The sequence below is a fragment of the Embiotoca jacksoni genome, unplaced genomic scaffold (genome assembly GCF_022577435.1).
Source record: "Embiotoca jacksoni isolate LCO1_2020_lvr unplaced genomic scaffold, fEmbJac1.0.p SCAF_8, whole genome shotgun sequence".
NCBI lineage: Eukaryota > Metazoa > Chordata > Actinopteri > Embiotocidae > Embiotoca > Embiotoca jacksoni.
Window position 1 is genome coordinate 17,670,879 of NW_027185436.1, and position 24,137 is coordinate 17,695,015.

Sequence of the window (24,137 nt, forward strand, 5' to 3'; positions counted from 1 at the left end):
TTCCAAGAATTAATTAAAGTCACACTCTTCTTTGACTTATATAACTGAAACCATAGATTTAATAAGAACACTAGCTCAAGGACATTTAATTAGTGTGGTGGTTTGACTACATGGGCCTTGAACATTTGTTTGAAGGAAGAAGTCAATCCCAGTCCCGCAGACCAACAAAGTCTCACTTAGGAATTCATTTGTACGATAAGAAAGATAAAACGATGAGTGTGTACCTGGACCTGGTGTGCCAGCAGGTGTGGTGGTTAGGCTTCTGCAATGTGGAGCTATGGTAACATGGAGCAGCAGCTCAGTGCGGTTCATCAGACTTTTCACCAGTGTTTTCGTTTTGGCGAGTGGGGTGCTACTTCTGATGTGTGTGATGTTCACCTCCTGGAAGAACTTCTCCCTGTTTTTTCAGAAAAACTGAGTTAGAGCAAGAACCGACCTGTAACGACTGAAATAATGTAAACAAGATTATTTTTAATAACTTGCCTCAAAGCAAGGACAACATTTTCCAAGTCACTAAAATCCAGTGGGACCTCCTTCAGGGAGCAGAGTAATTCCAGTTCCTTCATTTTGTTCTGGTAAACAAAAAACAGTACTTAAATAAACAATAACTCAATAAGATCACAGTAAATGAAGTCACTTATGTTATAATCTCTTAAACTAAAAATGTAAATTGTGTATATAGTGCAAGGTACCTCATAGAAGTGGTAGTCATGAAAGAATGGAGTGTTGTTCTCCAGTTTTCCTTGCTGGGCCTCCTCCACCTCATTCTGCCACTTCTGTTCCAGTTCTGCTACACTCTGGAAGCAACACAGCAAATCATTAGACACCACACTTTGGTTCTGCTCAGGTCTTTAGCCTCATTTACTTTTTTCCAGCTAACATCATGTTATCTGTTCAACCGTAGCATTATTTAATTTTAAACTATTAAATTTTTTTACTGCGTAATCAAAAACTGAAAATGACACCAATGCATGGTGTACTTTCAACTAATAGCAAACAAATATAGTTTAGAGAATATTGTTGATTTTTAAATTTGCAGTGTAACAGGCTTACCTGCAGCTGACGCTCCATTGCATTGATCTTCTTAAAGGTCTCAGCCATGATCTTACAGACCAGGTCATACTCCTCTGCATGATCCTCACGGTACTGGTAGTTGACGAGTGATTGAAGGGCATCCACCAGGCTTAGATGTTTTATGACGCAAGATACTATAACCTCCTCCATAACATCTGGCCTGATCACCTCCCTTACATAAAACATAGTGGAGTATTAAAGTTATAAAATGGTTTTGACAACAACAAAAAACCACAAGAGCTTTAATACTAAGCTATAGCAATATCACCTTCTTTATTCTATAACTAAGACTAACCAGCTATGGATACTACAGAGAGAGCACCAACACAGAAAGGAAACCAAGCAAATACTATATGTTCAAAACAATCAAATATACTATATGAACAAAGCCTCAAGGCAAACACAAGCCTTTATGGTCTGGTCCTACTTTAAAGCAGGCTATCTGCCTAATCAAAATTATAAGGACTTCAAAAGGATATTCTAACCCTTTGTGGACAGTTTCTAAAAAATATCTTAATTTTATTACATAATACACTCAACAAATTCTGTGCTTGGTTATCTTAAGTTACACTTCCTCTTTGAAAGTATTGCTTTAACTCGCTTTGAGACTGTAAAGACAAGAATGCCTGAATTTAGAGGATGTTGTGCCACTTGGGAGCAGTGACCACGTCTTTCAACAGTATGGAGATGACACATGCATATCCACTATTAACATCACTGAATGAACCTCTTACTTGATACTCGGACGGAACTGTGGCCGAGCCCTTCCAGACACTTCTCGTAGTCTGCCCATGACCCCTGGAGGGAGGCGGATACGAGGCAAGTCAAAGTAGGTCCCTGGCATAAGGCCTGGAGGTGGGATGAGCACGTCGGAGGGGTAGGTGAACTCCCGGTCCTCCTCAATAGTGAGTGGCAAAGGGGAGGGGCTCGGCGTGAGGGCAGGAGAGATAGCACCATTTGCTTCCACTTGCCACTGACACCTAGAGAATAAACACAAAACCTGTCACCAATTTTGCTGTGTTCAACTGCATACCATTGAAAAGAATGGAGTAATTCTTACATTGATTGCACTGTATTTTTTTACAAAGGCAGTCAATATCATTTGCAGACATTTTATGGCATTTTCATTTTGCTGTGTCACCTTTGCAGCAGCTTTGAGCAGAGCAAATCGTGGCAGGCTTCCTCCTCTCTTGTCACTTCTGGCCCGTTATACAGAATCCGGAGCATTGAGCAGGCCAGCACTGACAAACCCAGCGCAAGGTCTGCCAAAAAGGGCAGGCCTCCAGACACATCCTCAGAGGACTCCTGCAAACAAAAAACAAACCGCATGTTCAGAATTATCTGTTGAACTTCATGTTCCACACTGCCAGCATGAGTAAACAATGATAAATACAGATGTTCAGGACATGTTGGTGCTCCCTACTTTTTACCTGAGCTCTGACAGTGCAGGAGAACCCCCACATGGCTTTATCAGGAGTGTTGTGTTCTCGTCCACTCCTCATCTCAAAAGAAAATGTCACAGTGTCTCCTTCAACCTAAAACAGGACACAGAAAAAACAAATGTAGCTCTTCACGTCTGCATGTGAAATATGTGTTCATCGTGCATGTTTGTACAGAACAGTTTCCATTACCTTTACAAGGTCTTTGGGCCATCCTGTCCCCAGGACACTGCGACTGCCATACCCCAGAGTGTTTCCTCCATATTCTGTTACTTTCCGACTGTTGGTGTTGGGACCAGCATAGATGACCAACTAAAATGTCACAGAATATATGTGGTAAACATTACACCGAACCAGATCATTGCTGTTAATTTGAACAGAATTTATGTGAGAGCTACAAAGAATGAAGGTCATTGTGCCTACAGTTGGTACGTGGTGGGAGTCATTACCTTGTCGTAGTCGTACTGTGAGGAGCATCGAGAGTCAAAGCGAAGGTACAAGCAGCGAGCTCCTGGGATGTGTACCGTCTCCTTGAATTTGTAATTGTCCCTCACAGGATGTACTGTCTCTACTGTTTTCCCAGCAGCCCATGGGGCAGGGATCTTCAGTCCTGTCAGGAAACCTGGCTCCTCACGTTCATCAAGTATTCTGTTATCAAGGATAAAAATGAATTACAGATTTAAGAAAACTGAGCTTATGACAGATACCGGTACTTAAGATACCATACGCTCTGCTACAGTCAAGAAAAAAAATCAGAATAAAATCCTAAATTACGCAGAAAAAGAATTAAGTATGTAATTATATTTTCAATGGTGGACTTTTAGAAAACTCACTTGTCATCAGCTGTACATGCCTTCGCTCCCTGCCCTAGAGAGCCACCCATTGGTCGAGGCTCCTCAGTAAAAAGTAGAGACTGAGTCTTCAGTAAGAGGGCAGTCTGGAAACAGAGTGGGAATAAATACTTTAGTGATGACTTCTTTTTCTGCTTAAGGCAAGATATTTAATGCAAGAACTGTCTTTTGGACAGGCAAAACTCCAACCTGGCTAGTGTAAAGGACCAGCTGCACCAACTGAGGCATTAGGGCATCAGCAAGGGTTAGGGTCTGCAGGTTCGGGTGCATCAGAGAGGTGAGCAACACCGGCAACAGGTGCCCAAGCATGGTGGCCTTGGTAACCTGTTCCAAGCCCTTCAACCTAAAATAGGGGGAGAAAAAGGAAAATGAAATGTTAAGGTGATGGGTACAAGGCAGAAAAACAAGACAAGAAATGCCACAGCGATTTTAAAAACCTGCATCCATGAAAGATCTCTCATGCAACAGTTTATTCTGTTTAAGGAGGGCACAGCCTTACTCAGGTTTAGCTAAACTACATTATGGATTTATGGTAATACAGTTGACACCACCGATAGGCTTCAAAAGTCTGTTAATGCAAAACGTGTCAAGTCGATTTTACAGGAATCAAGCAGCTGCTACTGTGGCTGAATGACCATACGGTTATTTCCCCACCTTACAAAAGTCCTTTAAAAAAAACAATGAAAATAAATTTCACCTGGTTTCTCTGTCAGGTATGTCGCTGTTAATCAGAGCTGTGGTCACCTGCTGCAGGGTCTCCAGCACTTCATCACATCCCACCAGGATTTTGGTTGCTAGGGACAAGATGCTGCTTTGCAGCTCCTGGGGATCACACAAATAATAGGCACACACTTACGTAACACTGCTTCAGAGATTTTCAATGATTACATTCATGCAATATGGGAAGTTTACACACATTACCATTTTATTTTTATGTCGACATATATATATATATATATATATATATATATATATATACACACACACACATATATATATATATATATATACAGACACACACACATATATATATATATATGTCAAGCTCCAAACTCTTAACAGATGAAACCATTCTACTTTCATCCTGTTATTAGTCATAATAATTAGCAATATTTAGAAACAAGACATTGTGAGTTAAAAGACTAATGTTAACTGATACCATTTAAACTGCAATGGACAACTATTAAGCAGTCCTACTTTTAAGGAACTTTCATAACCCATTGCTCTATTTTGTGGGTTTGTCTCTCAATGACAAACACACAAACGGACTCCACATGCACAGAGGTAGGGGTACTAAAAGGGGATGTTTACCTGTACCTTCATTGTTTCCCCTTGTAGGGAGCTATCACTGTCATCATTATCATCCGGACGGATAAGAATGGTGTTGCTGAGGAGGTGGTTCTGAACAGCCATGAGGTAGCGCAGACTAGGTGAGACCACCTATAGAGAAGGGAAAGCATCTCTGGTTAGTAAGAGTGGAATCTATCAAAGCCTGTTATCTTAGTCAGCATACATGGCCTTTAAGTGCTGCAGAACTAAAAATCATACTGGCACAGTGGAGAGCAACTTCTGGAAGTCATCTCGGGCAACAGTCTGACATTTGGTGATGAGGAGGCAGGATTCCCGGACTACAGTCTTGAGGATACAATGCAGCAGCTCATCATTCAGTCTGTAAAAGAGGGATATTTCTGTCTCTTCAAACAAGAATGCAGCTACAGGGAAGTACATTCATTTTTTTTAGGCTAAAGGATGGCACCCACCTGTAGTGGTCATCTTCTTCACTCCCAAATCTATTCTTCTGCAGTTGGTCTGCCAAGTTGGTAAGGATGACATCTCGAAGCTGAGACAGTCCACCGTTTCTGTCACCTGAGTATTACACACAAATAAGCACAACATGAGACATAAACGAGCCACACATAAAAAGCACCATCTATTTTAAATACAGTGTTTTCAAAACTCACCTTCAGTTAAAACCAGTTTCAGCAGTTTGTTGAGTTCAGCTTCGCCCTGATACAAAGTATTCAGACCTGAGCTACAGAGACAGAGACGGAGTAAAGAAGGTTCATTTTAATATCAGTATGATCACTGATTACACAAACAACACAAACCATTTCTTCTGTTTTTCAGCTAGATAGATAGAAAGATAGACAGACAGACAGACAGACAGACAGATTATACTGTACTTTAGATGGAATTTACCACTTACCTGATGGCCAGGCACACCTCCCTCTGAATCTCTGCTCCTATCTGATCCACTGGAGCCATGAGAAGCTGCCAAAGCAGGAGACCTGAGCGACGCACACTCTCCCTATTTTGCTCCGACTGTGGATTGAAAAACCTAAACACAACCTGGAGAAGACAGACAAAAACAATAAATAAATAAACTCAAAAACACAGACTGAGGTAGCTGAGGTGTTTACTGCAGAACTGTCCCTCAGCTTTAACCCAAATCTGACCTGGAACACCACCAAGATGCAGCGGATGATGCAGGTATCTCCATTGACCATGGCCTTCTCCATAATGTCACAGATGCTGCTGAAGTGACGGGCTTCGATGGGATGTTGTTTACCCAAAAGGGCTCCCATGGGCAAGCTGTTGCTGCTGGCCGCCAGTAGGTTGAGCTGGTGGATACACATAGCACCTACATGATGAAGTAGCTGGTTGATCACCTCACCAGTGGCCACGGTTTCCTCTGTAAACAGACAGGGTTTGCGCATGATCAAATTTCTGACAAATAAAGAGAGGAACGTGTGGTTTCAGGGCAGTTCGTGTCTACCTTTGGGTTCTTTGATGACATGGCTGACACCGAGCCTATGGCACACATGATGAAAGGCTTGGTTCCCAGGATTGCACCACTGATCTATGTAATCACTGGAGCAGGTCCAGATCAAGTTGTTCAATGCATCATAACATGCTCCTTTGAAGTCAAAGATGACAGAAATACATGTCAGTTACATATGCTCTGCACTGCGAGTTCAAGATATACCAGTAAAATGCGACAAAGTCTGAGCTCACCCAGCCCGGCCACCTGGGCTCCCCTGCCTAGAGAACTGCCAGGAGCATCAATGAGGTCTGCGCGGCTGCTGAACTGTCCATCAGCCAGGTTAAAGACCAGGCTGGAGGCTAAAACTGAATAAAAATCAACAGTTATGTTTACTTAGTAAACTCATGATTGACATAATAATAGAAAGCAATAGGGATCCTCCCATTTTTCTTTACTAATATTTCTGTTGACGATTAAGTCACAAAAAAAACATTTTCACGTTGTTAGTGTTTAGATGTAATGTAATATAGCTGCAATTATCAATAATCCATACTTAGAGCAGAAAAATGTGCAAGTGCCTACTAAATATGATGTACAGTGTTTTGTTTAGTTTGTGTCTTTTACAATATCTTGAAAAAATTTAAAGTATAATTGTCAGAGGTTATGACAAAAAGAAAGAAAACTCAACACAAAGGGGATTTAACAGCGTCTGTATGTGCTCTTACTTTTGAGCGAGGACAGGCTGCTGGTACCTCCAAATAGGGAGCGTGTGGCAGAGCTCCCAGATACACCAGGTGGTGAGACCAGCATCACTAGATAGGTTCCACACACATACATTGGTGTCTTTCTCAGAGTCTTTAGAGGGAGTCCACAGCTAGTATTGACAGCTGTGAAAGAATGAAACAACCACCAGATTGTATTTTAATAGTCATACCATCCAAATGAATTGCACATTTGAGCATGGATAAGTTTTGGACAATTCTAAGTTTGCTACCATTACCAGACTGTTCTTCTTTGACAGTGTTGGTGATAGCAGAACCGGTCAGAGCAGCCAATGTGGCAGAATGGGAGGCCCGGAAGCGTGACATTCGACTCAAGAGAAGTTCATTCAAGCACTTGGAAGACTCGCCTTCTTTGCGAGTAAGAATAACCCTCTCCTGCAACATGTCTGCAATGCACAACCCTGTCTGTGTCTGCACGATGGACAGGGGAGAGAAAACATCAAAGATTAAATACAGACAAACCAAATACTGTTGACTCTATATTGCAGAGATTATAGTAACTTACCGACAAGTGAAAGACATCCATGAAGACAGAGTGGCCTTTCTGTGTCTTCTCGTTGAGACTGGCTGGGGACCAGACCCAGTACAGGTAGGTTCCATCTGAGCAGAGGTGCAGCGTGGTCATGCTGCTGCCCACAGGGAAGTGATGGGCTGGCATGGGCACAATCTGGCACACCTGAACATGGAACAGTGAACATTAGCCTTAGTTTTTGCAATACTTTATCATTATTTCCACAGACTTTTTAAAAGCTGGTTGGATTTTAAGACATCCCACTTTGACATCATTTCATCATTTTACATTGCCCGTATCTGTTCACAAATCCATACAAAATGTGTATTATCAATCCCCACCCTGCCTTGTCATCTTTTGTATTTGCACATTTGGATTTATTGAATCCTTAACAAGGAAAATACTGTCCCGCTGAGAGCTTCATGATTTGTTTGTATGATAAATTCACTTTACATTTGCATTGCGGTATAATAAAACTGCATTAGAATTACAAATACGCATTCACTTTATGGAATGATTCAACAAAAAAATTCCAAACAGTGAAACGAGAATAGAGTGTACCTGGAGGGTGAAGGGGTCAATGACCTGGCATAGCTGATGAGGCTTCGCATCAAAGGAGGAGGGACGGTGGAGGAGGCGGCCGCTGCTGAACACCACCCAGCCAGGCTCCAACTCTTCATTTCGACAATACACAAAACCCCTAAACAAATGCAAAACATTAATGTTACGGGTCTGTAATTGGAGTTATTTAACCCAGTTGAGATACAGCACAGCTCCTAATCAAAAAATCATGTTCAAACACAGACATGTGAACTGAGAAGCACGAAAGCATCACAGGACAACAGCCAAGAAAATGTCTAATGTAATCAAACTAAAAACATCAACCATTAATTTACACAGAACGAAGGAAAAGAAATGATACTGATTTCTGAAACAAAGAATAGAGAATGCTACACAATATTTAATATTATTATTTACTCTCTGGTTGTTTCTCCTTTCCCATATAGATGTCACAGTGGTGCATGGTCTGAAAAGTTTGGGAACCTTTGTCTTAATGAATGTTGACTATGACAAATTATTGACAGTCTTCTAAGAAAAGTGTAGCAAGCTACTTGTCGCGCTCAGTCATGCTGTGAGCAACTGCCGTCAATCGAGGACAAAGTGAAGAGACCGTCACGGGTCAGTGATGGTCGGCCCTGCTACCTAACAGGACCACAACAGAGTCGTTTGGGGAGTCTCTCTCCTGCCATGAGGCTGCAGTGGAAGCGCATGGCCTCAGTCCTATTTGAATCTAATTGCTTCACAGAAATGTTTGTTTTTTAAGCTGTTATTTCTTAAAAGGAATCAACAAAACAAAGATACTTTGAGCATAGAATTAGCTAACTCAATGGCCTAAATCTGATACATGGATCTTTTCTGCAAGTTATTCATTGCACTATTCCCTTTGAGTTCTAACAACAAGGAAGGAAGCTGCCCTCTGCTTTGAAACCAAGTCTTTTGCTACCACAGCATGAAATGAAGATGCAGAGCACACATTGCCCTTTTGTCCCTTTTAAAATCAACCACGTAAATCAAAAACAGTTAGAGGATGTGACTGTGTGCAATATATTTGTTGAAAAATGTCCAGGAAATAATGTAACCCCATTGCTGCGAAGTGAAAATTGATATTTTTTGTGTATTGTTGCTCGTTCTGGTATTTCTTTCTCTCTATTCTCTAAAAGCTGCACATACAGAAACACAGGCAGGATGGAGTGTCACATTACCTCAGTGTCCCATGTAAACCAGAGCCCAGCTTGCTGAGTCCTCTCCCAGAGGAGTTAGTGGTATACAGATATAGCCCATCTGTGGCTAGACAGCGCCCCAGGTCAGTGTCTGCAGGACACAGGCACAAAAGGAATTCAGTAGGAGGTGAATACGAAACACATCAAACACAGTTGGATAAGAAGTACGGGTAGGGACCAATAGAGGAGGGGACAAAACCAGGCGACAAATTTGGGATGCAAAAAAAGGTGGACTATATCTTTGTTTTGTCTATTTTTTTGAATTTGAGAATTGTAATGACTTTACACGTCAAAAGGATTCAGAGTGGATCTAGTGGCAGGTTAGCTTTAAATGTAAATATCCAAACTTTTTTTTATGGCTGATTATATGCCCTAATCAGCTTCTGTCACTTTGCAAGGTCAGCTGATCGATCGCTGGAGAGTGAGACATCACTCTCTCCTCTTCTTCTTTATCCCCTCAACCTGTCAGTCACAACCCCTTTTTTTAGTTTTACCTGAAGTTGAAATATCTTCACACTGTGTATGCTTACATAGTAAAATGAGGCCAGGTGAGACTTAAAAAGGGACAATGCACTCTCATCCTTCAGCCTTGCTGGGATACGGAATGCATTTCAAACAAAGGGGGATTTTAATCAACAAAAAGGTGAATAAATCAAATATTATGAGGGCAAGTACAACAAGCCCAACCCTCTACACAACCTGAAAGCTAGAAAACTAGAAACTTGCATCTCCTGTGACCTATGAATAAGTGGGTTTTACCTTTGTTCTCTGCTCCTCCAGCAGAATTATCAGGTGTGGGCAGCATGTCCTCAAAACCCCAGGACACACTGTGTTTTCCCCCTAAGAGGCAGGATGGAGATCCCGGGCCTCCCTCCAGAAGCAAAAGTCTTAAGCAGGAGAGACACCGAGCGGTTACATGTTGGGAAAGTCATTAATAATTGTCTTCCAGTTAAACCAAAGTGTTTCCCTCACCTGTACAGGACATCTGACACAGGGAGCTGACCCAGATCGGTTTGTTTCTGCAGCAGGTGAACTGTGTGGATGAAGGTCTTCAGGGATCCCCTGGAAAACAGTTTGGCAGATTAGTCAGGACGCCCCAGCAGGAAACACAGGTGAAAGCCCAATGTTAGGCATTTCTGGAACTGAAATAACTGAATAATAACTTGGCTTGAATTATCGTGAGGATTCCAATGTAATGCGGTGAGAATAAAAATGCAATGTTTTTTTTTAATTGTGATTAAAAGACTCTTTTCCATTAGAATGCAACACAGAGATGATTTTGCACCACGATTCTCTGCAGGGTGTAATGAGCAACCTACTTAAGTTTGTGCAGTGCTCACTGATTTCCAAGATTGAACTAACTTAACTGAACATTAAAGTAATTCTGTATTCAGCAAGAATATCTATGCAAATAGAGACTACTGAAGTGCTTTTCCAGCATTCTCAGATGCACAACAGCTGAGGCTTATCACTGCCGCTTTGGAGAAGTCTTAAGAGGGTATAAAAACAGAAAGTAAGGATTGGTGACCACATGGTGATATTGATTACAATGTCTATGAGAATGATATTTTTTCACAGTCAATAATATCCAGTGCAATCAAGGGTGTGTGATAACAAGGGGACAAAATTAAGAATTTTGATAAACATTTTACAGATCTACGGGGAGACTGGCGCAATCCAGAGAAATCCTGGCGTATGCTCGACAGGAATGTGCATTTCATTCCCTGTTTACATGTTTCAGACAACATAAATGTGTCATCATTATGTACAGTCGCTCCCACCCTCCTTCCATACACCTTGAGATGTAAACATCTTGTCAACAGCTGATACTAAAGCACACGGCTGTGCAGTACATTTGCTCACTTAACCCTCTCAAACAAACTGACGCCATCAGAGTTGAGGGGGTGTAAAGCTGATAGCCCTTTAATTAGCTCCGAGCGTTGGTGAAAAGGCACCAGGGCTGGATTGTTCCCCACAACAAAGAGCTCTCAGCCTCAACAGAGGCTGAACAAAGGGTGGAGAGTTCTGGTTTTGACAAGTCAAGAACAGTTGTCACCAACAGAAGCTAGAATTCAGGCACAAATGGGGGGGGGAAAAAAATCAAGCACATTCTGGTCTGGTCCGCAGAAGATTAACTTCTTTGTTATAGGTAAGGGGAGTTGCATTTAAGTGAAAGACAAAATTATGACAGGAATGAGTGCCACCTTTCCAATACGCATATTAATCACTTTGTCTTCTGGCCTATCTCACCCGGGGAATCTCTGCTGCAGCCCCATTTATTTTACAAACCTACAATTAGGAAGCAAAACAAACCATTTTCTGCATCACTTTCCATCAGTGCTAGCAGCTCATACTAACAGTGCAGTTCAGACCACAGGAAGCTCTAATTGTGAACACTAGTTTGAGGTCAGAATATCACAGCGGCGCATTGACATTGAGCTGACCGAGAGCAGGAGGGGTTGGTTATGCCCATACGTTGAAGGGGTTATACGAACATCAATCAGCAAATGTTCAGCTACTCCTTTATCTTATAATGAAAACATCGGGGCAGATGTGTGTGTTGGCTGGTTTTAAACACTGAATTAAGCATGATCATTCATGTAGCATGCACACTGAATAGAAACTGATCAGATGGTCAGTTTTGTCTTTATTTTAGAGGTGGCTACCAAAAATAGATGAAAAGTAATCACTTTATTTTCATTGCTTTTACGTCTTAATGACTTCTTGTTATGTATTTAGTAAGAACAGGCCTTCTGTTAGGTGCAACTCTGACAAACCTTTATTGAATATCATTGGTTCTACATACGGTCTACAGGAGCCAATAAAAGGATTCTATGAATTTTGAGGGTGGGACAGCAGGCAGAGAACATATGGCCTCACCTGGCACAAGCAAGTGCCACCAGTGCAGCAGCAGCATTTTCCCTCTGTCTGTGTGTGTGGAGGATCTGTGTCTGCCCTTGTGGTTGACCCGACTCCTGGGTACCATCTTCCAACCAGGAGCAAAGCAGTCCCTCCAGGCCATTGAGGCAGTCAGCGGGCTCTTTGCTGAGGCTGAGCGGCTGGCAGTCCCGGAGGCAGGCTAGCAGTACCTCTGCTGTGACGCCGCAGAGCGCCGGGTCACTGCGAGTTTGGGACTGCAAAAGGGGGAAGACTAGCAGCAGACCAACACGGGAAGTGAAGGGCGCCTGCTCGGGTTGCTGGAGCAGACCTTGTCTTTTGAGCAAGGCCAAGGTCTCCTCGTCAGCACCTCCAGTCCCCTCTCTTTCCTGCTGCTCCTCCAGGGCCAGCTGCCGCTGCGCCCCCCACAGGCCGCGCAGAGCATTGAGGCGGTACTCCAGTAGACGTGCATATGCGTTGCTCTGATTCCCGCAGACGGCACGCAGGCGCTCCGCGAGCTCTACGGGATTCTTCGTCTCAAATGTTAGAATCTGGAGGACAGAGTAAGGAAGATAAAAATATTTTTGACAAATTCATCTGCAGCTTTTAGAAAACAATAACAACAAATAATCTTTATATAGATGTCAGACAGTCGACACCCATTATTTACTGGCGTGGCCTGGCAATATGCAAATTAAGTTTTCCCTGTCAGAGAGAATATTTCATCAGAAAATAGGAAGTCAAATACAAAATTGGAGCATAGTAGAACATTTTAAGTTTGCTGACATGGATTTGAATTTTGTGTTGTAAAACACATTTCTGTGTTGAGCTGTGTCCAAAGTTGTACCTGACTATAATTTCACAGAACATCTGGCTTTATCCTGAGTTTATGCGCTAAAACAGCAATATAGTAAAAACATTTTTGAACTGGCATCTTTCAAGAAAACAACAGGGTTGTTCACAAGGCGTATTGCATTGTAGGATCATATGCAGCCAACATTTCAGTGTACAACTAAGACAATTATTTCTAATATGCGTATGATTTATCAATTGATCTTAAAACATTTCCACAGTAAAACTACGAATCACTTACTTGTCTCTACGCTTCCCTGGACTATAAAATAATGGTCAGAGAGAGCAGAGCACATTTGGTAAAGCCTATCACAAGTGAAACAATGTGTCTCATGTGCACTTAGGCAGCATTTCAGATATTGATTACATTCTGTAGCCTGCGAATCATGGACTGGAAAAAAAAAAATCCATTACACCATTTAGCAGGCACAATTTGTATTGATTCAATTTTAGAAATGCTACTTATGTTACAGTAACACTCCTTAACTGGATGCTGGGCCATCTCCACCTTCTCTGCAAAACACTGCTGCAAGCAGATAAAAATAGTCAGCATCACAACACCTACCAAAACAGCACCGAATGACCCAGTCAGTCTTTAAACTGGACAGAGGCACTGAAATTTAGAGAGCAGGAATATAACCCTGAACAAGTTGACAAACTGAGGCCTAACAACAGATGTTGCAAAGATGGGGTGGTTTTTTTTGGACTATGTTTTGGTAAGAGCTAATATCTCCCAGACGAAGGAGCTCGATACCGACAGAGACGACTACTCTATTTCGGCTTTGATTTATAAATATAGAAATATCCACATAATATTAGACATTTTGTTTTGTACAAGACAATCCTCCCCATTTCCACAAAGCTTAATTTAATGTCAACCTAATCAGTCTAAACCACATACATGTTACCATTTATGTTCAAATTGAATTATGCTACCCCTAATGTAACCATACTCTGTATGCAATACATGTGCCCCAAATTCATAGCATGTATTGACGTTGAAGAATTCAACATCATAAAATGTCCATATGTCCAACGTCATGACAAATCTGTACACCTTGTTGTAGGCCACTGTGATTGCCTTTATTACATTGCCTACCGCAGAATGTTGCCTACATAGATCAGACTAATGTAAAAGTACCACGCTGCCCTTAATTCACATGGGCTGCTAAACTAAACAGTGGAACACTTGGCAACATCGTGTGCATTTTCCCTACTGAAAAGCTGAAGGCTGAACAACTAATGAGGCCTCCGCAGCTGTTATGTTTCCAACACTTGTACGACTAGTGCTGACAGCGTGATAGACTGCAGATTACAGCGCTATTACTGGTACAGAATATAATGTGGAATTGAAATGAGGAAAGGCAAAGGACAAACTAGTCATACAAAGCACCAGCTAGATGCTTGGTAAGGCCAAAAGTTGGAGTTTCTGTGTAAAACGTAAACATTATAGGGCTAATATAAAAGCACTCAAGCCTTTACTATCATAAAATCACCTTAAATGAACCCATTTTTGGGGAATATTAGCGCATGAGTATGAATTTTGTTAGGATTTTAAACTAAACGTTGACCAAATAAAAATATTTCTCAAAGAAACACTTTCTAAATACATACATGCATCTAAACCAGGAATTTGCAAGCCTAAACGTTTGTTCAACAGATACAAAACATTGGAAATGTAGCAATATTACTTTTTTTCCATGCAGTGTCATTGACTGGAAATCCTGAAATAAATAGGATTGAGTGCAAGCATGAACTCCGGTAAAGGTGAAGTTAAACACATGAGACTCAGTTCACATTGTGTGGGATGAACTACACGTAGAATAACATTAAACTGGATTGATTAAAGCAGTTAACCATCACTGTAAGACTCCGTCTAAAATTCAGCAATGGCCTACACCGACCAGACATTAGACACCAGGTCATGGACATGTGGCACTAGTACTGCAGCAAATAACCTCTACAGACTGATGGATGTCAATTGAGGATGTAAATACACATTGTTAGCTCGAAGTTTCCATCGGCATCACTGTAAAGTCACCGACATAGACATGTGAATTGGCCTTCAAAATAAAAGCTAATTTGTAGCAGAAACATTTACTGAACATTAATCAAAAACACTAAATTAAAAATAACTTTTTTCAATTTCAATTATGTTTAGCAGATTTTATGTTAGAAGCTACCTGATTAATGTAAATCAATGGGGGGGGGGCTCAAGATGGAGGTTTGGCGAGTAGGAAGTTTGGTGACACTTCCTGCTCAGCTCACTTCCTGCTCAATAATCAATTACTGTTCCTTTCACAGGACTTTCAAAGTCAAAATTTTGATTTGTTTTGAATTGAACTCAGGGAGACTCCAATCCAGGCAGTAACATTTAGCTAATGTTTATGTTCCCTCACACTACAGGACTATTTGGGAAGATAACTTTCAGACCAGTCTCGAATCAAGACTATCCAACTTCTTTTAAACTGACTATATACTGCACTTCAAAATGTCCGTAAAACACTTATAGCATCAATTATTACAGATCTGTTAGTTATTAAGTAAAAGAGACAACACATTGTTATGTAAATAATGGTATCCACACCGCTATTTGTCCAACTAAGTTAATTGTTTACTGAACAAAATTTTCTGAACTTACCAGACTGTTCGATCTGTTTTATTTTTTTTATTTCACCCACTTTGTCATTGAATCCACATTACTGATGATTAGTTATCAATAACCCTCGTTATTTAAATATTTTTGGAACATTACAGCAGTCATACCAACGATATCTTCACAATATCAATATCTAGATATTTGGTCAGAAATATTGTGATGTTTGATTTTGTTGACATTATCCAGCCCAGTTTATACTTTAATTAATAAAATTACACATTTTTCAAACGTGAGATTAAACGTTATCGGATTGGGCATGGCTTTTATTCTGAAGGGAGTGACAGGAAGTTACTTGACAACGGTTGCCTATTGACAGTGAATCAATAACAACCAGGGGTAGGAAACTTGCACACAAAAAAAAAAAAAAAAAAAAAACCGCTGGCGCTGCCGTTATCTTCTCCCGTGTGTGTTGGCAGGTGACAGTTCAAGCATATGTTCACGTGAAATTAAACCAAAAAAAAAGACACCCCCCCCCCTTGAACCTGGCACGAACTCTTTTTGTGTGCTGTGCGCGGTGCGGTCGTCTTTCACCCACCTCTTGCTCGGTGTCCCCCTGCTCCGACGCTCCGATTTCACTGGGCAGCTCGGCCAGATCTGTGACCCGAATGAGTCCGTCGTGGAGAAAAATGGTCTCCTCCTTCACCGAAAGCCACTGGGACGAATCCACAGCCCCGGAGCCCATCGCTCACTCCTCCGGCAGCGATGCCGAAGGGGTCGAACATTAAAAATTCAGCGACAAGATGTGACAGAAAACGCCCTCGCTGGCCTGTTAGCGAGCTACAATAACATAACTGCCGTTACTGGCGCGGTCTTATCAGCCGGACGGGGAGGTGTTGTTTTTGTGTGTGTGTGTGTGTGTGTGTGTGTACAGGGCAGAGTGGAAGCTGCCTTCGGTTTGACAGCTATAACAAGACGACAGCCGGGGCGGTGAACGAGCGGCTCCTCTGAACATTACACGGGCTCGCTAAAGCTGTCTGGCTTCGGTTAGCTGGAGCGAAGCTAACTTCACCGCACGGTCCTCGTTACCAGGCAGAGTGGGCGTGACGCCCGGGCTAAGTCCGTTACTGCGTCGCGCCGTTACAACCGCGGTCTTCTCGGGACGGAAAAGTGCATCTGCGGTCGTCTCGTTTCGCCTGTTAAAATGGGAACGCGGACGGCTCCGCTAACGGGCCCGGCCGCCGAGTCAGTGCCTGGGGAAGATAATGAGAGTCACCAAGCTGTCAGTGCGACGCCATGTTTCCAAGGCCAACGAGCTGCTCCCAGCATGCACCGCGCGCGGATGAGGGGAGGGAAAAAAAAAAAAAAAATATGCTGTCAAAAATTCATGAGTTCAGTTTGGCATCTAACTGATGAAAGATTTACCTTACTTTGGATAAAAAGGAAAAAGTATGACATTTACAAATTTAATTCACAATACGAGGCCAGTGGTATGTACAAAGTAAACAGTGTTGAAAAAAAATCAGTCCGTTATAGCGATGCGTGGGGTCAGGATTTTTAAAATCTGCACCCACCTGACCCAGAAAAATGTGTTAATCAAACAATCAAACACGCATGTTTCAAAAAGGAAAGACACTCAAGTAGACAATAGTATTGATTGGTCTCCAGGAAAATGTTAAACAGAAAAACATCCATGAGTAAATGATCAAAGTTATTATCATTATTCCAAATCCATAAATAGCCTATATATTTACAGGTAGGTAACGATGCTTTATTGCCTTTAGCAGAGTTCAAACAAAACATTTAATCAATTCAACATTGTCTGGAGCAAAAAGCAATTAAAACGTTACAGCTTGCACGTTAAAAAAATTCTTCAAAAATCGTTATCCCCTCCTGTAGTGTCAAATTATTATCTTTTATTAATTCTTTTTGTTTCTTCTTTAATGCATTGTATTTATATTTACAGCTACATCTACATTTATATCTACAACTTAACTGTTACTGCAATAAAATAAAGGTTTGGGGGAGATTAGAAGTATGAGTTACAGTCCCCTGCCTCTTGGTATCTTTACTAGACATCGGACCTCAGTGGAAATACGTGTAGAATTTAACTGGCATCCTTAACATTAGTTGTATGTGATTTTTACTTCTGGCAATGTTGAATATTAAATGAAACAAACTTTAAAGTTTCAATGAGAAGCATACAAAATCTAGTTTTGAAGACAATGACATGTAGTTGGTGCACAAACACAAACAAACAAGTGAAAGATCAAATATAGGCCTATAACAACTTTTTAAATCTGGTACCCCTACATTCTGACACCTGACTGGTGTTTTTTGTTAGGTCAAAGCAGTACTTTTGCCTTTGAACTTGATTCAAACAACTTGTGCGAAATTGAAACACAGACATAAAATGTATGATTTTATTACATATTCAATACACAATCAGATGGTTTGCAGTTTTATAACTTTATAAATTACATTTATTGTACATGATTCAATTAACACAAAATAAATGTATAACAATAGTTGTGAGTTTGAGTCCTTGGAACACGCTACCATCTTATACCATCAGAGAGAAACAGGGTAAGGAAAATAGGGAAAGGCTGCATGGAATGCAAAGCTTATAGAATTTTATTATTGCTGCACATAGCAGATTACTCTACAATCATCTGAGCTGTGCCATATCATCAGCTACCCTTCCTAGCCTTAGGCATCGCTTATAAAGGCGAACAGGAATCCCTCTTTTTCTGGCATTGCCTGAGATTCCCACCTCAGCAGTGTCTTTTTCCTCTATCTTCTTAAGTGCTTGATGTAGGTCAGAGGCTTGAGTGAAGCCTCCAGAACAGCTAAAACAGAGACATAAAAATATCAGTAAGCGACACCAACTTAATGCTCTGTAATACGACTAACACATTAGACAAGGCACTGGCACTGCTTCAACCCAAAATTGTCTGAGATTAACATGAATAAGCATCAGAGCTTAAAACCTCTTTTTGCGGTGGCATTTTTTCTCCTTTGGCAGCGTGAAGCACTGTTGAGAGACAAAATCCACCAGAAGAGAGGGGATAATACTGGGTTGCTTGAAGCTTTCAATATGAACAGCCACGCTGAAAATTGAAAAAAAGACCAGTGACATGTTTATACTGTAAGGTTACAACATCATATCCAGGAATATAGTCAATGCATTTATCTGAATGAAACAACATAATGTAACTTATATCTATGTGTGTGTGACCTGAGAGCAACATAGACATAGAAAGAGAAAGCTGCCTGTGTGTGTTGGCGGGGGGGGGGGGGGTGGGGGGGCTTTCTCTTTGTTTAAACACACTGTGAATAGGAATGAGGAATAATACATGCATTGCTGTAGGCTAAGTGTGAGTGTTACATTCAGTGACAGAAGGCACAATGTAAACATTACTAAAAATAAACTGTAACATAATGATGTCTCTGCTCATTTAAGTGATTGAGTGAGTATGCATATTTTTGTTATGCTCTGACACCGTAATAATGTTTTATAATAATTTTTCATATCGATCCCTTAAATCTTAAACTTAGACGGAGGAAAAGGATATTTTCCAGGCTTGACTCAATGCATTTATCCAGCTATCCTCCTTTATGAAATACGCTGCTTGGATGAATCTGAATGATAATAAATTCAATGTTGTTGTTTTTTATCACTTGTATATTTGTATATCTGACTAAACAATTTGTGGAAAATTACAAAAGTTCTGTTGTGTTACCGGCTCGTGCAGTCACAGTGATAGGTGGTCTTTCTCTCCTTGTTCTGCAGGTTGTATTTCTTCTCCAGAGGAGGGATTTTGAATTTACATCCATCCAAATGTTTGAGGCTTCCACACAGGAGCTGATAATCTGCAAGAGAAAAAATAAATACAGATAATCTTACAAATTATCTCAGCACACTGACATTTCTTTAGATAATTGAGCAACACACTCTTTAACACATTACTTTTACATGTGCTTAGGAAGCATCAACGGAGAAGATGATCACTTTGTCCCAGCTGTATGGGGCTACAAAGCCCAGCAGCATGAGTTCAATAAAGGAATAATGCCCTGGGCAACCTTTTTAAATGCAATAATCTCTGGAATTTTTATGGACGCTTTCAAGCTTCCACCTTTCCGTACTTCTCACCTGGAAATACCAATTACTATGTAGAATAAACATTTTTATCAGTAATTTTTTTTTTACTCCTATTGTCTCTTAATTAGAAACCTGCTTACTCGTGTATAACATGTTTGCAACTGATCAATACAATTTTAGCCAATTATCATTTATTGCAAAATTAAAACCTGTAAAATTTATTTTGACGGATTGAAATACTGTAAACTCAAAATGTTACCAGTCAGGATGACAGATGACTTGTGGATTTTTACTAGTGTTTAGTGCTAAATGGAAGGTCAAATTTCAATAGGTGAGTTGTACTAAAGAGAAAAATGGCTTCGCTGGAGGCGATGAATACTTGGAATCCCGAGACAGTATTAGATGCCTGGCGGGTGTATTCAGAGGCTCACCTTTGGTCACACTCGCAGTGTGAGACGGTGAAGAAGTTCGAGTTGAGGCATTAAGGCTTTTTGACTCATAGTTATCATTATCAGTCATAATTAATTCTGCCTGGCTGTGAGCAGGGGCCTCTTATGCTTCGAAAAGCCCCAGCAAAAAGGATGGGGCACCTGCATGTTCTCACCTGCCATTTTACACAGTGCATTTTTTTGTTTTACACTCTCTGCATGGGAGCTTTGGTCAATGGTTATAGCCATGGGCTCCTGGCTTGTATTGTTCCATAGTAGATAGGAGTCCACCTGCTTTTGTGGCTTAGAGGCTACTGTCTTTAGTTTTGTTATAATGGGCGTTGCAAAGGTAGCTGTGTTCCACAGTGATATCAAAGAGTCTTCTTTGGGTTTTTCTGTTGTCTTTTTGAGATGCATGGTCTCATGTGTTGTCAGTTTGATTGGTAAACCATTTGTTTTTGATGGCGTAACAGCTGTCACGTGAGATCCTGCTTCTTGTCCCGTGCAGTTTTTGCAATGTGGCTGAGAAGTGTCATCCCTCACAGGCTGCCTCGATCTATAACAGCGACTTTGCTTTGGGACTTTTTTGGGACTTCTCATGGTTTTGGTCACTGCTGTCACAGCTCTTGTTGGGTGCAGTTGAAGTTTCGGCCTCTGCGTTAAAGGTAGGGTACTTGGTGGTGTCATAGATGATGTCTGTGGATCAGAGTTTGTGTTCACCTGTGGTGGAAAGTGACCTCTGTGTGTGGGGTAATCTGAGAGTCCCTTTCTGATACCTTTCTTTTTTCCAGCTCTTCTTTTAGTCGATATCAATATGCTACTTTTAGAAGCATTTAAAAGACCTGTTGTCATTGACAGATAAGTGGCGTTTCCTCTTGATATTGGGGGCACTTGGGAGGGACTTTCACCAAATAGTTTCTGGTGCCTTTTACATCCTCTCTTCTTTGTCCTTCTGCGGTAGAAAGTTTCTCCTCTGGGTGGGTCTCTGAAGCCACATCTCTGTTTGGTTTTCACTGACTTTGTGTGAAGGGTGATCATGGGACTTTTGGTTACATGCTGCCCTTCACTGCTTGTTAACTTGTTGCTGTCAGTGTCAGAATATATGTGTGTAAAATCAGAGGTGTTGTAGGGGAGGGCCTTTTTGAAGACAGCATATGGAGCTTCTTCAGCTTCCCTGCACCTATGGAGAGTAAACATGCACATTAAAACCAAGCAATGGCTGCAACTTACATAGATCACATTCCTTACATGTTCATTTGATTAATAAGAGGTATTGTTTGCATTGCTCCATGGGATATAGCCAGTAGTTTCAAGCAGATGTAATTCCTATATTCTTTGGCAGATAATTACAGTAACACAAATGCAATTCAAGATTTGATAAAGTGGCAGACATGTTAATACAAGCTGCAGAAGTCCGCTATGGTGGTTTCCACTTCAACTGTCCCTGAACTTTCCACTGAGCAAATGTTTGTTTGCTGGTTAAAAAATTTCCCCTCGGGGATTAATAAAGTAACTACCTAATCTAACCTAACCTAACACCAACTGTTGTGTCAAAATTATGCAGACAAAACTTCTAGCAACAATGTGAGCATGTCTCTTACATTCCCCACCAGTACATCTTAGTGCACCGCTTCTGCAGTTTAAGCTCAAAGCAAGGAACCTGGAGGATGTTGAAGAAGCTGTAGCCAACCATAGTAGAAATGGACTCATCCACATCCAGAAGGCACTGCCGAAACCTGGTAAGAGGTGGAAAAAGAACAAGTCAGGGCTAATAAACACACAGATGCTGGGTGAATATCATTGACTGCTGCCTCATTTTGTCTTCAACTTCTAGTCAGTCCAAACAGTTTATAATCATAGGTAACCTTTGATCTGGGAGATGCATTAGAATGTGTTTCACTTGTGGATGAACACCAAGAGTTAGCAGGCAAACCTACTGTAAATGCAATCAGCCCCAGATATGAAGTGAAAATAAAACAGACATGTCTGTGCGTTTAAATAATTGATTTTGCAGGAGAAATGGAATGCCCAACAAACACAAAAATAGCGAGCAACGTGTTCACTCTTGACAACAAAAGTTTTTCCAGAGAGCTCAATGCAGTGATGTATTTATTACTCCTAGGTGAGTGGTAATATCACATAGCCCCAGGTTCTTTCTGCTTAAATTGGTTTAAATGTGTTGACATTGTGACAAAATGATATGATACTTGTATTCCATGGAGGAGCAGTTTCCTTAGAAATAATGAATATGAACACTTATAAATTCAGCCTTCAGAGAAATCTGTTCTTACTTGACTGTCCTTGCCAGCCAGAGCAGTATATGGGGAGAGGTCAGGGGGAGTTATGAATTACTGGTGGTAGGAGCTTCGCTAGAGGCGATGAATACTTGGAATCACGAGTTAGTATTAGATGCCTGGCGGGTGTATTCAGAGGCTCACCTTTGGTCACACTCGCAGTGTGAGACGGTGAAGAAGTTGGAGTTGAAGACTCCATAATTCAACGTGAAAGCTGGGATGATATGCAGGCAGTGGTCATGCTCACGGCAACATCTATCTGCACTTTCAAACATCCCTGTGCACAAGGCCAGGATTTCAATTTAATTACATATCAAAGGGCACGTTGCAGGCAAGTTACCATTTCCCTGATTTGAAATTAAAAAAAAGCCGCTGACTTCAAAGACAGTAATATAAAAATTTAAAATTTATGGATTTTAAAACCAAGATCTTTAAAAACTAATGAAGCACATATTTTTTATGAGATTAAAAAGACCAAGACAACTTAATTTACCCTTCTTGTTATGTAGGTTTAACTTCATTCTCATCTCTGTTGAATTTTATGCAATACTGTAACAGTAGCAGTCAGGTTCACTTAAATAGAATCATTTAAAAAAAATTTAAAAAAAACTTTGATTTTCCTCAGATACTAGCATGCTTTCCACAGCAAAGTTATATATATGGATATACGTTCAATTCAGTTCAGTTTATTTCATTTAAATGAAATCAAACTTATCGATAAAAAAATGTTTTTATATTTCATCTCTATTGTGGTATCACTAAAAATGCAAATGGCATGGATATTTATCCTATGCCTCAATATGGCACTCACCAAATTAATGTTCATATAGTGAGTGCCCTAAATGTGCAATAAATCCACTTCAGGAACAAATTGCTGCTGCTGTAAGTGGTGATGATTTCGGTGGCAAAAAGCTGCAAAGGGCCCCTGGAATCACATTAGGTCTGTATTTTACATTCTTTCCGAGGGCAAAGACTTCCTATGTCTGTAAGTACACTGTAGGCTATACATACAATACGGAAGTAACACTGCATTAACCATTTATTCTGTATCTCTTCTGACACACAAATGTCCTCACTTAACCAAACTGGCCACTCGGGGTAAAAAGCACCAAAATTAATTCAACATCCTCACCTAATTGTTCGTATCCGAATGCTTTGCTTCCACTCCCGCACCACAACGTGCCTGGTAATACCCAGGCGCGTTTGCTCCGAGTTTTCCTCTCTGTCCCATCTCCTCTTGTGCTCCTTGAACGCTTTGGCACGCTGGAGGAGACAATCACGCAGGGAGTATCCGGAGCTAATAACTTACTGATGTTAAACTTCTGGGTGATTTCCGGACCTCGGGTGTCGCTTCTGTCACAGAGGGTGGCATATCTTTCCGCAACCATTGGATTGGAATTAATTTCGCAAGTTACCAGTCGCTTATCTTCGGACCACATAGTGAGGTACAAGGAGCGCGCACCGGCTGCGTCCTCGAGTAGAAACGTGACGCGCGTGTGTCCCTCGGCAGGATTCGATCTGGCACAGGAGTAACCTGGTCCGATCACATCCTGAGCGTTTGGTGAAACGAGCATTGATAAGACGAAAGCAACTTGAAGTACATATCTGTTTTTCATGTCAATGTTAGTTTATGGCTGTGATCAATCCTGTTTAACACCAGCTGAAGTGTTAAATTAAGGTCTGAATGGATCAATTCGTCCCCACCAATTCCAGTATTTACACCGGCAGGCTTTAAGGCGTCTGTCTCTGAAGAGGGCGCGTGTGTTTTTAAAGGGAAACGGTTGGA

At 41.1% G+C, this 24,137-nt stretch overlaps 2 protein-coding genes across 4 annotated transcripts in view; both read right to left on the minus strand.

The window, feature by feature from the left end:
- LOC138192043 (probable E3 ubiquitin-protein ligase HECTD4) overlaps nt 1-16,826 on the minus strand; it is a 36,261-nt gene extending 19,435 nt beyond the window's left edge. The window contains exons 1-29 of one of the 2 annotated variants that reach the window (XM_069139212.1): nt 16,126-16,826; nt 12,083-12,630; nt 10,175-10,264; nt 9,962-10,089; nt 9,185-9,293; nt 7,983-8,121; nt 7,416-7,586; nt 7,129-7,321; nt 6,854-7,015; nt 6,380-6,493; nt 6,141-6,281; nt 5,821-6,056; nt 5,571-5,713; nt 5,326-5,396; nt 5,125-5,230; nt 4,913-5,033; nt 4,682-4,804; nt 4,062-4,186; nt 3,554-3,707; nt 3,347-3,450; nt 2,963-3,161; nt 2,706-2,825; nt 2,505-2,609; nt 2,216-2,379; nt 1,809-2,054; nt 1,054-1,246; nt 693-797; nt 484-572; nt 225-397 (exon numbers count right to left, since the gene is read on the minus strand). In XM_069139212.1, the coding sequence (XP_068995313.1) occupies nt 225-397; nt 484-572; nt 693-797; nt 1,054-1,246; nt 1,809-2,054; nt 2,216-2,379; nt 2,505-2,609; nt 2,706-2,825; nt 2,963-3,161; nt 3,347-3,450; nt 3,554-3,707; nt 4,062-4,186; nt 4,682-4,804; nt 4,913-5,033; nt 5,125-5,230; nt 5,326-5,396; nt 5,571-5,713; nt 5,821-6,056; nt 6,141-6,281; nt 6,380-6,493; nt 6,854-7,015; nt 7,129-7,321; nt 7,416-7,586; nt 7,983-8,121; nt 9,185-9,293; nt 9,962-10,089; nt 10,175-10,264; nt 12,083-12,630; nt 16,126-16,272 (4,519 nt within the window). In that variant the 5' untranslated portion in view covers nt 16,273-16,826. Of the gene's footprint in view, nt 1-224; nt 398-483; nt 573-692; nt 798-1,053; nt 1,247-1,808; nt 2,055-2,215; nt 2,380-2,504; nt 2,610-2,705; nt 2,826-2,962; nt 3,162-3,346; nt 3,451-3,553; nt 3,708-4,061; nt 4,187-4,675; nt 4,805-4,912; nt 5,034-5,124; nt 5,231-5,325; nt 5,397-5,570; nt 5,714-5,820; nt 6,057-6,140; nt 6,282-6,379; nt 6,494-6,853; nt 7,016-7,128; nt 7,322-7,415; nt 7,587-7,982; nt 8,122-9,184; nt 9,294-9,961; nt 10,090-10,174; nt 10,265-12,082; nt 12,631-16,125 lie in introns of both variants that reach the window. The other variant, XM_069139211.1, reaches the window with a different exon arrangement.
- A 1,163-nt stretch (nt 16,827-17,989) lies between these two features.
- Nucleotides 17,990-23,753, minus strand: LOC138191552 (group 3 secretory phospholipase A2-like). 2 transcript variants are annotated; one of them, XM_069138431.1, is made up of 7 exons: nt 23,484-23,753; nt 22,496-22,628; nt 21,659-21,793; nt 20,900-21,237; nt 19,271-19,400; nt 18,518-18,637; nt 17,990-18,376 (listed from the first exon to the last, which is right to left on the minus strand). In XM_069138431.1, exons 1-7 carry the CDS (start codon nt 23,737-23,739, stop codon nt 18,196-18,198), a joined length of 1,293 nt encoding a protein of 430 aa, XP_068994532.1. In that variant the 5' UTR covers nt 23,740-23,753; the 3' UTR covers nt 17,990-18,195. The 2 variants fall into 2 exon arrangements, with proteins under 2 accessions (XP_068994532.1, XP_068994531.1); XM_069138430.1 differs by lacking the exons at nt 17,990-18,376; nt 18,518-18,637 and having other exon boundaries at nt 19,322-21,237.
- Between the last annotated feature and the right edge of the window lie 384 nt (nt 23,754-24,137).

Excerpts from the sequence above, each read along its gene's own strand:
- LOC138191552 (XM_069138430.1), bottom strand. The coding sequence starts at position 23,739 with ATGGTTGCGGAAAGATATGCCACCCTCTGTGACAGAAGCGACACCCGA. Across the intron at positions 21,794-22,495 it reads CACTGCGAGTGTGACCAAAG|GTTTCGGCAGTGCCTTCTGG; the intron begins GTGAGCCTCTGA and ends ACCTCTTACCAG. Across the intron at positions 21,238-21,658 it reads AAGATGTACTGGTGGGGAAT|GTGCAGGGAAGCTGAAGAAG; the intron begins GTAAGAGACATG and ends TACTCTCCATAG.